General features: G+C 35.3%; 1 protein-coding gene across 2 annotated transcripts in view; it reads right to left on the bottom strand.

Annotated features, from left to right (window-relative positions):
- The window catches only part of LOC115975717 (protein TRANSPARENT TESTA 9), a 68,144-nt gene that overhangs the window by 11,893 nt on the left and 43,278 nt on the right, over nucleotides 1-12,973 (bottom strand). For both annotated transcript variants that reach the window (XM_031096616.1, XM_031096617.1), the window contains 5 exons: nucleotides 11,387-11,524; nucleotides 5,273-5,378; nucleotides 5,111-5,182; nucleotides 4,920-4,978; nucleotides 4,524-4,683 (listed from right to left, as the gene is read on the bottom strand). In XM_031096616.1, the coding sequence (XP_030952476.1) occupies nucleotides 4,524-4,683; nucleotides 4,920-4,978; nucleotides 5,111-5,182; nucleotides 5,273-5,378; nucleotides 11,387-11,524 (535 nt within the window). The remainder of the gene's footprint in view (nucleotides 1-4,523; nucleotides 4,684-4,919; nucleotides 4,979-5,110; nucleotides 5,183-5,272; nucleotides 5,379-11,386; nucleotides 11,525-12,973) is intronic.

Below are 12,973 nucleotides of genomic sequence, written 5' to 3'. Positions count from 1 at the left end.
TCAAAGGGTGGTAGATTGACGCTACTTAAGAGTACGTTATCTAGTCTACCTACTTATTTTCTATCGTTGTTCACCATTCCTACTCATGTGGCTAATAGAATTGAAAAGTTGCAAAGGGACTTCTTGTGGGGTGATAACAAGACTCATTTGGTAGGATGGAACAAAGTGTGTGCGCCTATGGCTAATGGTGGTTTGGGTATAAGGAAAATAACTACATTCAATAAAGCTTTACTAGGGAATTGGCTTTGGTGATTTGGGATTGAGGAGTCATGACTATGGAGGAGGTTGGTAGCTTTGAAGTTTGGGGAAGAGTGGGGGGATGGATTTCCAATTTGGGTAGGGGTGTGTGGTTTATGGAGAGGTATCCATATGGGTTGGGAGGATTTTAGAAAAAATACTCAATTTGTTGTTTGGGAGGGGAACAGAGTGAGATTTTGGCAAGATGGGTGGTGTAGGGATCAACCTCCCCCATTGGCTTTCCTAAGGCTGTATAGTATTGCCACTAATATAGGGAGGCTTCAATTGAGTCTTCCTTGGCAAGGTTGGGGGCGGGGGAAAGGCAAAGTTGGAATGTTTGCATGTTTGCTTCATTTGGGATCTAAGTGATTGGGAAATGGATACATGGGTGGTTTTCACTCATATCTTGGAATCCAATATTCCTTCAACAGATTATGGGGTCTAGATGAGATGGAAATTGGAGAGAAAAGGAGATTTTGACATTCGCTTGTTTTATAATAAGTTGCGAGGTTCCTTTTCCATTATCTTTCCTTGGAAAGATATTTGGAAAGTCAAGGCCCCTTGGCATGTTTCCTTCTTTGTTTGGACTGTAGCTTGGAATAGGATTCTTACAAGTGATAATTTGAGACTTAGGGGCTTTGATTTTGTTGACAAGTGTATTATGTGTTGTCGTTGTGGGGAGATTGTGGATCACTATTTTCTTTTTCTTTTTTGATAGGTAATCAGAAATCTTATATTAAAGAGGGAAAAAAATAAATGAGAAGTACAAGATGTTCATGATGATGAACAACAACGCAACACAACATAACATAACACAACACAACACAACAGTAAGAGGGAAGTTAGGAAACTAAGCTAAGGGAAGGCATAAACTTAGAGATAGAAGAACACTCAGTAAAACCCCAGCAACGAGACCACTCCAAAAGACTGCATTGGCATAAAATCTTTAACTCCTCCAATGTTAGCTCTTTATCTTCAAAAGATCGATGATTTTGCTCCAACCACACAATCCACATTAAGCACCCTAGAACCAAATTCCAAATTTCCGAATTATGCTTCCCAAGCCACTGATGCCAACTAGATAACAAACCCGCCAACAAACCCGACATAACCCAATAAATACCAAAAGCCTGAAGCATGAAAGCCCATAGGGAATGAGCAACAAGACAATGAAGAAGAAGGTGGTCTATCGACTCCCCATCACAGCAACACATACAACACCAATTAGCCAAAGGGCGACCCTTAAGTATTAGATTATCCAAAGTGAGGATCCGACCATGTGCAGCTGTCCACAAAAAGAACGCCACACGCTTAGGAATTTTTGGTTTCCAAACACCCTTCCAAGGAAATAAAGAGTTCGAGGCACCCCGAATCTCATGGTAGTAAAATCGGGTGTCGAACTTTCCATCCCCTTTTAGCTGCTAGAATATCTCTCCTATCACCCCGAGGAATATGAGTTTGGATAAGCTGAAATAGAGAATAAGATGCAGCCAACTCCCAATCTTCAAACGTTCTATAAAACCTTAAATTCCACACTCTAATAATACCCCCTTTTGGAGCCCACAATACCTCAGAGATGCAAGCATCCTTGACTGCTGAACATACATAAAGCTTAGGATAGCGATCTTTTAAAGAATTCTCACCAATCCACCTATCAAGCCAAAAGCGGATACAAGTTCCATCACCCACTGCAAAGGAAAGCTCTCCCACCCTTCATTAATGCTTCTCCAAAGACCACACCCATGAGACCTCCTACAAACTTTAGTGCACCACCCCTCTTGACCCTCACCATATTTTGTGTAGATAACTCTCCGCCAGAGATGGGTAACTTCATGACCAAATCTCCACAGCCAATTCCCTAATAGAGCTTGATTAAATGACACCACACTTCTTATCCCCAAACCGCCCATCTCAACGTGAGAACACACCTTATCCCAAGCCACCAACGGATACTTGAAACTCCCCTCAGAAGACCCCCACAAAAAATTCCTCTGAATACTTACCAATCTAGCCGCCACAACTTTAGGAATAGTAAAAAGAGATAAAAAGTACGTAGGGAGACTTGAGAGAGTACTCTTTACTAGCATGAATCTACCACGTAGATAAATAAAGACACTTCCACCCAGATAGCTTCTTCTCCATTTTCTCCAAAACAGGATTCCAAATCGCAACTGACTTAAAAGAAGTTCCCAACGGCATCTCCAAATATTTCATAGGCAACCTGCCCACTCTACATTGAAGAATATTAGCCAAAGCATCTATATTATTCACCTCCCCAACAGGAACAATCTCACTTTTCTCGATATTGACCTTCAACCTCATAAAACCCTGAAAACAAGACAACACCAACCTTATGGACAGCAACTGTTCCCTAAAGGCATCACAAAATAAGATAGCGTCATCAGCAAATAACAGATGGGAAATACGCACACCAACAGTGTTAACCTCTCCCACATGGAATCCCCGAATAAGATTACACTCCTCTGTCTTCTTCAAGAGTCTACTTAGAACCTCCATTATCAAAAGAAACAATAGTGGGTATAGTGGATCCCCTTGTCTCAATCCATGCAAGCTTCCAAAAAAACCTTCAGGGGAACCATTTACCAAGACAGAAAAACGGACAGACATAACACAAGCCTTAATCCACCCCCTCCATTTCAACCCAAAACTCATCCGGTCCAACAAATAAAACAAGGCCTCCCAGTTCACATGGTCATAAGCTTTTTCAATATCAAGCTTGCATACCACCCCCGGACTTCTGCTCTTTAACCTGCTATTCAGGCATTCATTTGCAATAATCATTGAATCCAGAATCTGCCTTTTGCCAACAAATGCATTTTGAGTCTCAGATATGAGCTTATCCAAAACCACCCTCAACCTATTAGCCAACACCTTAGATAGCAGCTTGTACACACTACTCACCAAACTGATGGAACGAAATCCATGATGTTAACGGCATTACATTTCTTAGGAATTAAAGTGATAAACGAAGCATTCATAGACCAATGAAGAATTCATTGTGAGATGGCTCGTCAATTGTGGAGTTTTGTTTTCAAATCTTTTGGGATCTCATGGGTCCTACCTAGCACAGTTCCAAATTTTCTTTTCGATTGGTGGAATTGGTTGGGGAAGCACTCCTCTAAAATCTGGAACTTGGTTCCTTTGTGCTTAGTGTGGTGTCTTTGGAGGAAGCGTAATCAACAAACCTTTGAAAACTTAGATAGTTTTGGAGACTAGTTGCTTAGTTCTTTTAGTGGATCTTTGTTTGACTGGTCTCAAGCTTGGGGACTCACATCTAGTGATTCTCTCCTCTTATTCCTAAACTCTCTTATCCTTTGTAATTAATTTTTCTGTTTTATTTTTCTTTCTCTTTGTTCTTTTTGGTTTGCTTTGTGCCTTTCATGCATAAAGCAGCTTAATGAATATACATCCTTCTTACTTATCAAAAAAAAAAAAAAGTTCTAAAACTTGGACCAAGTTCTTCAAGCATCAAGTAGCAAGAATGGTTGTCAACTAGTTGAATAATAGGTAAAGAGTACATATGTTGAGCTACCAAGGAAGTAATAACCTCTAAAGAGGCTAGAGCAAGAAATAGCTTCCAAAACTTTAGAGTCAACTAAACATCCTCAACGGAGTAATCAAAGAATGGCCACATGTATTCTTCTCCACTATTCTATCATATGCAAAATAATACTCTCGTCACCTCCTTGATTGGCATGTTCTTTTTTACCACTTCTAATAAGGTTATTTTAGGTTATCCTCTACCTTTTTTCATTCCTCACTAGTGCATTAATTGCTACCCTCTGCACATGATCAAACCACCTTAAGGTACTCTACCTCATCTTTTCATCAATAGGGGTCACCCCTATTTTTAAGCAAATTACTTCATTTCAAATCCTTCTTCTTTTTTTCTTCTTTTTTTCCACTTATCTATCTAAACATTCTCAACTACACTCATTTTATGAATATGTTGCTTCTTAATAACTCAACATTCAATACCATAGAGCAAATTTGGTCTTATACCAGTTGTATAAAATTTCTCCTTAACTAAATAGCGATTCTATGATCACACAATCTTCCTAATACACGTTCACTTCATTCATATCCTATGATTTACATCCTTTCTAGTCTCTTCATCCTTATGAATTATTAGTATCTTTTTTAGTATCAAGTCTTACAAAACCTTCATCTTTGTTTCTAAAGGTATTTATATTTATATATATATATATAGTAAAAAAAATAACATCATTTATAGAATATCAATAAGTACAGGATAGAAAACTGACCAATTCTTAATTCGGTTCCAGGCTTTGGACCTGAAGTATCTAGTCCAGCAGTTCTGGCTCGGAAGCTTTCAGGAACATCAGCAGGAGCACAAATAGGAGGTTGGTCAGGCAATTCTCTACCAAGGGAGAATATTTGAAGTTGATGTAGGAGTACAAATACCTAAATTTTGATAGGATGACAAATATTAGCAAAAGAAATGATGCATTATGATTTACCATAAAGCTCTAACAAAAGCAAATGCATATTATGTACAAATGTATTTTATGTTTAACTACAATACTTCTTACTTTTCCAAAGTATTTAAATGTCATTGATGAAACCAGAAAGTGACCAAGTCTATCTGAAACTTCTAAAGCTCAATAAGAAGAGATATGACAAAAAGTACAAACTCAAACCTTAACCAACTCGCACATTCTCTCACCAGCAGTAAATGATGATTCAGCTGGAATAATATCTGTAAGTACAACAATTTTATCAATAAATAAAATAAATAAAAAATCAGGGAACAAATCCAATGAAGAAACAGTAATCTATTCTGGAAAGCATCTATTAAAAATAAACTATATTATGATAGTTTTCAATATACCATCAGAATAGGAGCTCTGTGATGGCAAGAGGATGCACTTGGGCTCTTTCCGAGGAGCTGAAGCCTCGATTGCTACAAGTAGAAAATTTGTAGTACAAACACATTACTCAAAACATTTAGCATCAACTCAACAGTCACAACATCAAAATCCACAGTGAATACCTCTTTTACACATTTTCCACTCATCACAAAGGAATGCTAAAAGTAGATCAACCCAGATTCCTCTAATTTCTTGTTTAATAGCAATAGTACAGTTCCTGTATGAATCCTGTGCATGAGAAAACCATTTGAAGTAAATTGCATAGTATAACATGTAACTGCAACAATAGAATATTTGAAAGTGTAGATATGTTACATGAATGGAAGTAAAAACCAACAAAATTTTCTTATGTTATTGTCTTTACATTGTTAGTTTATTATTTTCAGGTCCTAGCATTAGTTTTCATATTGTCTTCCCATACAAGTCTCCCTTTCTCTAAGAAAATGATAAGAATGTGAGAATGCTTTGTCTATATCCTATGCTCTCATTTGGCACGAGTAAGCGAGTTTTATTTACCCAAAAATAAATTCAAGCTGGTTGAACTCAAATCTTATTTTGTTTAATTATCTATCCTACATATATTTTGTTGATTATTGGTTATTACTAATTTTGTGGTAATATATATCATACTAAGTCTTATTGTTACATAAAATATGGCAAGGCAGATTATGTGTATTAGGCCATTGATGGAATTAGACAATCACAACCTACTTGGACTCATTATGGACATGCAACTCCTGGTTCCTGTTTTCATGATGCTCCCACTACTCAACTTAACAAGCTCATTCGGCAATTGCAGAGTGCACTTCCTTCTTCTTCAACTACTAATTTAGTTGATTCAGGTAATGCTGCATGCATGGCTAATACATCCTAGTCTTGGGTCATTGACTCCAGCACTAGCAAACATATATCAAGTATATTATTTTTCTTTTTTGATTTGACTCGTGTTAAACACCAAATTTTTTTAGCTAATAGTCATTCTCAGCCAATCCTTGAAAAAGGTGTTCTTCATCCTATAAATTCATTATCTTTATCCTCTAGCCTCTATGTCCCTAATTTTCTTTTGATTTGATTTATGCTAATCAATTGACTAAATCCTTACAATGTGAAATTCTTTTTTCCTCTTATTTCTTGTATCTTTCAAAACTTCAAGTCTAAGAAGATGATTGGTTCAGGGCATGAAAAGGATAGCCTATATTATCTGGATCTGGATGGCTCTTTCTTTCTCATTTCATTAGTCTTGAGTGCTACCGTCTCTCCTCTTTAGTGGCATTTACGTCCTTTGGCCATACTCAAGTCAACAATTCCTGCATTGAGCCATGTGTGTAGTTTAGAGAGTGAAGCATGCCTATTAGGGAAGCATTATTGTAGTTCCTTTCCGAGCAGTCATAAACATCAGTCTCAGTCCTTTGATACAATTACTTTAGGATGCCATGGTTTTTTTTTTTTTTAAGAAATGATGTAACCATGGACGAATAATTTTCTATTTCGTCACAAATTCATCTATTCAAGACTAATTTTATGGGCCCACGTGTTACATCCAACCAAAGTAAAAGTCATGTGGTTTTAAAGGTCTATTTATGTGTCCTAAGGTTAAGAAAAATTTTAATTTGGGTTTTTATTTAACAATTTATGGTCAATTTTGTATTAAGTGGAAAAATTGTAATGTCTGCAACCCTCGCAAATTTTTTATATTTATGTTTTATTATTTATTTCTTCATTGGGCTTTTTAGTTTACTAGACAAATTAGGCATTCTAATACCACTAGTACAAAAAAAAGTGCTTATAGTTATAATAATTATGCTTAATGAGTCCTAATACCACTAGTACATAGTACTCTTTTCTTTCTTGTTCTCTTCTTCTTGTTCTTGTTTGATAAACTACCACTTATCCCAAAAACTCAAACTATTAGAAAATTGTGAATTTAATCATTTAACCATTATTCCAACATTCCCCTCATGTGTGAGGTCAAACTCTCCCAAAATAACTAACATGTGGGATTTTTATTTTTTTTTAAATGGGAGATGGCGTTCATACTCAAGGCTATCTGCTCTAATATCATAATCAACTATGAATTATCCTAGATATTAACCCTGTTAGGAGATGATTAATTAAATCATTTAAACACTATTTTAACACGTGTACCATATATTTCTCTTTTTTCCCTTCTTTATAACCCTAAATCAAGCTTGTACTCTTTCCTATCAAAACCCCTAAATCCACCACAACCATGAATAAACAAATTCCCAACTTGTCCTGCATTGTGAAAGAGAGATCTAACTAACCTCATATAGTTTCTAAATTCTATAATGAAATTCTTGTTGAGTTTAATAACCGTGTTAAGTTTCTCCAATCTAATAATGAAATAGAACTTTCTTAGTCTGTTATGATTCTTTTTGTGTTATTATTCATTAAACTAGTTGAGCTCACACCTCTCAACAAAATGGCATTGCTTCCAACAAACACCCCCCCCCCCCCAAAAAAAAAAAAAAAGAGCATGGTCGGTTGCTGGCATCTTGCTGTTCAGTACAGAGGTACCAAAACACTTTTGCTGTTCAGTATTGTTCTCACCACATGCCATCTCATTAATCTTATGCCCTTCACTGTCCTGAATCAAAAGTTTTTGTTTTCTCTTTTATTTCCTAATTGCTCACCTTTTCCCCTACTCATACATTTGTTTGTCATCTTTCTTGTCTTAGATCCTAACCAAGATAAGTTATCCATTCGGCCTCATAAATGTGTTTTCCTTGAGAATTCTCGTAAAGGATTATCAATATTTTAGTCTTGAGTCTCACAATTACTTCAGGAGTATGATATTACCTTTTCTAAATCCACCTTTTTTTTCCTTGCCACATCAGAATTTGTCTTCTAACTGCATCTCTCTCCTATGCATATGTATTGTTGCAATTCAGGAAACTATCTTTATTAGTACAATCATGTTTTCCACGAAATTACCAAACATATCAAGGTTGATTGTCACTTTATTCAAGATTTATTGATTAAGAAACAAATTGTCACTCCTCATATTTGCTCGGATGATCAGCTAGGTAATCTTCTCACAAAGTCATTAGCTCATGCCTCCTTTTAGAGGTTATCCTTCAAGCTATAACATATAGATCAATGAGGGAGAAGTATTGGAATCATTTCTTGTTATTTTTATATTAGCTTGTTATTCTTATGTTAGCATAAGGGTATTCCTACAATCATGTCATATCACTCTAATATATATAAATATATACATATATATATATATATATGCTGCAGTGAATGGACTAATTAATTAATCCCTAAACCTATTTTAAATATTTCTTTCCATTACTTCTTCTCCCCCTTTTCTTCTCACCAAACGTAACCTTCCATATTTTACAACTCAACAACTGTTAACTACAAATAATGGCCTGAGATTAATTAATTGATAACTCGAGGCACTCACTCTACATTAACTTCAACATCTATTACCCCCACAAAATTTGCATTGGAGCAATTGAAGGATAACATAAAATTGATATCAAAGCTTCAACCACAATTACAAGTATTTATAATTAGTATACCCCAATAAGGTACACGAAAGAATAACAATTTTGGAATTGTACTATCTCAAAATATTACTTATAGGCAAGGTTTTAAAAACTGGACCAGTCAAAGAACTGGAAAAGATTGCAGTTTCCGATTTTAAGGTCCGACCATGGTCGGACCGATGGTCAAACTGGTGATCTCATTAATATTTAATTTATAATTTTAAAATTCTTAAAATAAATACATAATAAGTTTAAAACTAATTGTGTTTAGTTAAAAAAATATAAATAATTTTATGTAATTTTTCACATATTATTAAGAATATTTAAAAAAATAACAAATTGTAACTAAATATTAATATTTTAAAGTAATTATTCTTAAACCATTGAGATAATATTCCTCCAATAAAAACAAAAGTAGGTTCATAATTTCATTATATCCAGAACTAAATGTTTTAAATAAAGAAATTTTAATATTAATTTGGTAATATCATAAGGATTAAGAATGAATAAATGGATTTAATAAATCTTTTCCAAAAATTAATAGGATTTATGGTTTTTCCTTTAATAAAGATGAATGTAGCAACTTCAAAAAAAGAAGAAAGAAAAAAGGCAATGTGGAATTGTAAAAGACATTCAGCTATCCAACTATTAAAACCTAGCTCACCCTACATTATTATACCACAAATACATACATATAGTCCATTGACTCCACCATGATATGCACTCCCAAAAAAAAAAAAAAAGTCTCAATGTAATTTATTATATGCTCTATCAACAATCCTTGATTCTCTCCCATATTAATGTTTAGTATTTTGGAATTTGGATATTACTCTCCCATATTAATGTTTGGTATTTTGGAATTTGGATATTACTCAAAAGTTAAGGAAGACCAAAAGGAGGGTATTTATTAAAAATTTCCTTTTAATTTTATTTGACCAATGAGATTGGTTTTACTTGTTCCAAATTTTTAATTGGCATCAGCCAAATTAAAGAGATGGAGGTTCACTACCCAACAAAACAAATGGTCAAATACAACAACAAAAATATCTCAGCAACCTTTTTTTTTTTGATAAGTAATAAGATATATTGATAAAAAAGGAACACCCAAGTGCACTGGAAGTGAACAAGGGAAAGGAAATCAAATACAAAAATTGCAAGATTCTAGGAAAACAATAAAAGAAGAGAAAGATTTATTTTGCAAAGCAACAACCAATCCCTTAAAGTTCTAAAAAAGAGAAGCTTGAGGTCTGGAATAGATCTCTCAGAATTTTCAAAACATCTACTATTCCTCTCCCTCCAAAGGCACCACAATAAGCAATGAGGAATGATAGACCAAATAAAACCATTTCGATGACGACCAAAGCTGCCTTGCCAACACTGAAGCAGCCCCAAAACAGAGTGTGGCATAACCCAAGAAACTCCAAAAAGACCCAAAACCATAGACCATAGATCCGTAGCAAAAGGACAATGAAGCAATAGATGGTCAACCGATTCACCATTTCTCTTACACATGTAGCACCAATCCAAAATCCACACCTTCCTTTTACGTAAATTATCAATCGTCAAGCATTTCCCTAAGGCAGCAGTCCAAACAAAGAAAGCTACTCTAAAGGGAATCTTCTGCTTCCAAATACTTTTCCAAGGAAACCAAAAGAAGGCGGAGCCAGCTAAAATTCTATAATAATCACTAACCAAGAAACCCTTAATTTTGCTAGGAATCCAACACATTTTATCCTCACCTAGCCCCCTTATAGGAGAACCATAAATGGTTTCCATGAAATCAGACATAGCCTCTAGATCTCGAGCATGCACACCCCTAACGAATCTCACATCCCAAAAGCGGACACCATTGGTGGACATCATAAGCTCAGCCACACAGGCATCCTTATTCCTACAAAATCTGAACAAGTCCGGATATCTAACAGCAAGAGAAGTCTCTCTCAGAATCTTCTGTTTCTACTCTCTAGTCTCCACCTCTCTAGCTCTCTCAGTCTCTCTACCTAGCCTACGCTTTCTCTTTCTCTCTAAAAGACTAAAACACCGCATCCCTGAAACTGAAACATCCCCATAAAAAATTTCCCAAAGCACTACTAAGTTTCAGTTCTAGAAAAAAAGCAACATTTCGCTGCCCTCCCTTCATTGCCACCCTAAGTTCCAGATCTGAGAAAGAAAAAAAAGTAACATTTTGCTGCAAAATAACTCCATTGTAGAGTATCTTCACAAAAATCTGAAAAAACCGGTTCAACCATACCGGTTTCCGGTTATTCCAGTTAAACTGGCAGTTACCAGTTAAATACAATTTTTCTAAGATTTCCAGTTTTAAGAGAACCGGACTGGATCAGCTCCCAGTTCCAAGTTGAACCGGTCCAACTGGCCAGTCCGGTCCGGTTTTTAAAACCATGTTTATAGGTGCTCTTTTATTTGCCAAACTCAAGTTTCATTTAACAATAAACCAAATAATGCATAGTTCAAGATTGATATTCTAACAAGAATAGACAATGCATGGTTCAAGATTCATATATCTAACAAGTATAGACACTACGTCTTACATCTATAGGCCTATGATGTTGGCTGAGAAAATAAAGTTGATAGATATCAATTAGTACTGCAATGCTATCAACAAATATTGAATTTGTATATCAAAAAAAAAAAAAAAAGCAGCCATGAGATTTTCCAAAAAAAATAAAAACTATTGAATCATCAGAAGTTTTAACTTACTTTCAGCAATTTAAGATGATGGCTATTAAATTCAACCTCACTATATGGGAGCAACTGCCGCAAAAGCCAACCACCATCCCATAATGTCTCTGCAGAAATATTTGATCGGCAAAAGAGGTTGACCAGTGCATCAAGTACCTAAAATAGATATCGCAATAAAAAAAATGTTACAAGTTCCAGACTGACAGAAATTTGGAATCTCTCAATTTTCCCTTCGACAAAAAATACATCCAAATCAATTGTAATAATAATAACAAAGTGAAGAAAAATATCAGAAGTAAGCAGTCTCCATCCATATTATAAAAGGAGCTCCTATGGACAAAATAAAATTTGATGGCAGACTTGTATTATGCAGATTTCTTGCCCCATACATGCACCATAGTCTAGGTGAAAGCTAGGGATGGAAATGGGGCAGGTAGGGCAGGTTTCTCCATCTTTATCCTCATTACCCAGCTCTGCAACTTAAAGCCTCCCTCTATACCAACTCCAAATCTGAAGTAGAACATAATATCAATCACCAAACTCCTTAACTAGTAAAATCTCTTGTCGCCGAATAAGAAATTTAGAATTGAATACGCCTACACTAAGGAAAAGGTTTTTAAAGGAAGTAAGAGAGCTGCAGATACCACTCGTTGCATAGCTCAAAGTCTGATGGCTTTTCACCAGACCAAAACATAAAACAAAACCAATGTCCATCTAATAAAATTCTCAACAGCCACTCCCAACCCTCCCCGCCTCATTAATCATAAAAGATAAGTAATTTTAAGAGAAAACGAGTTCAAATCAATCAAACTTAGTAAATTAAAAAATATAATAAAATAACAAGAGAAAATATTTTATGAGTAAAACTAATTGAATTAATAGAACAATAACATGATACAAAAGCTCCAAGGGAACAACATAAGAGTACGAGTTAACGAGTTAAATGCTCAAGTTTCCCAAAAAGTCAAAAATACAGTTATCCAAGAAGGCCATCAGATTGATGGTCTACACTCATCTAATGACATACAAAAATATAGGGAGCAGGAATGTTCACTCATATATCTCAAAAGAAAGCCTTTGCCACTCAAAAGTCCCCTTCCTTCTTTCCATATATCCTCTTATCTCCTTCATTCCATAAACTCCACTTTACACATGATGGAACTAATATTCCATACTCTATTCTAAATGAAGTAGGCCCCCTCTCCCCAGAAGCATGAATAGGATATAAAGATAGGAAATAAGTAGGTAAATTAGATAGAGTGATTTTAATTAAAGGGACTCTACCTCACTTGGATAAGTACAAACATTTCCATCCCGCTAATCTCCTCTCCATCTTCTACAGAATCAGATTCCATATTGTCTTATCCTTGAATTTAGCACCCAAAGGAAGACCAAAATATTTCATTGGAAGAGTACCTTGATTGCAGCCAAGTACATTCAACAATAACCCAATATTCTAAACCACCCCCACAAGAACCAATTCTAACTTTCCCGTATTTATTTTTAGACTAGAAACTGCCTCAAACCAAATAAGAATCATATCATCAGAATCTGATCAAGGTCAGCATCACAAAAAATTAGTGTCATCAGCAAAGAGGAGTTAAG

Source organism: Quercus lobata, chromosome 2 (assembly GCF_001633185.2).
Source record: "Quercus lobata isolate SW786 chromosome 2, ValleyOak3.0 Primary Assembly, whole genome shotgun sequence".
Classification (NCBI taxonomy): Eukaryota; Viridiplantae; Streptophyta; class Magnoliopsida; order Fagales; family Fagaceae; genus Quercus; species Quercus lobata.
Note: the sequence above shows the minus strand (reverse complement) of the source record. Positions and strands in the feature narration are given on the sequence as shown.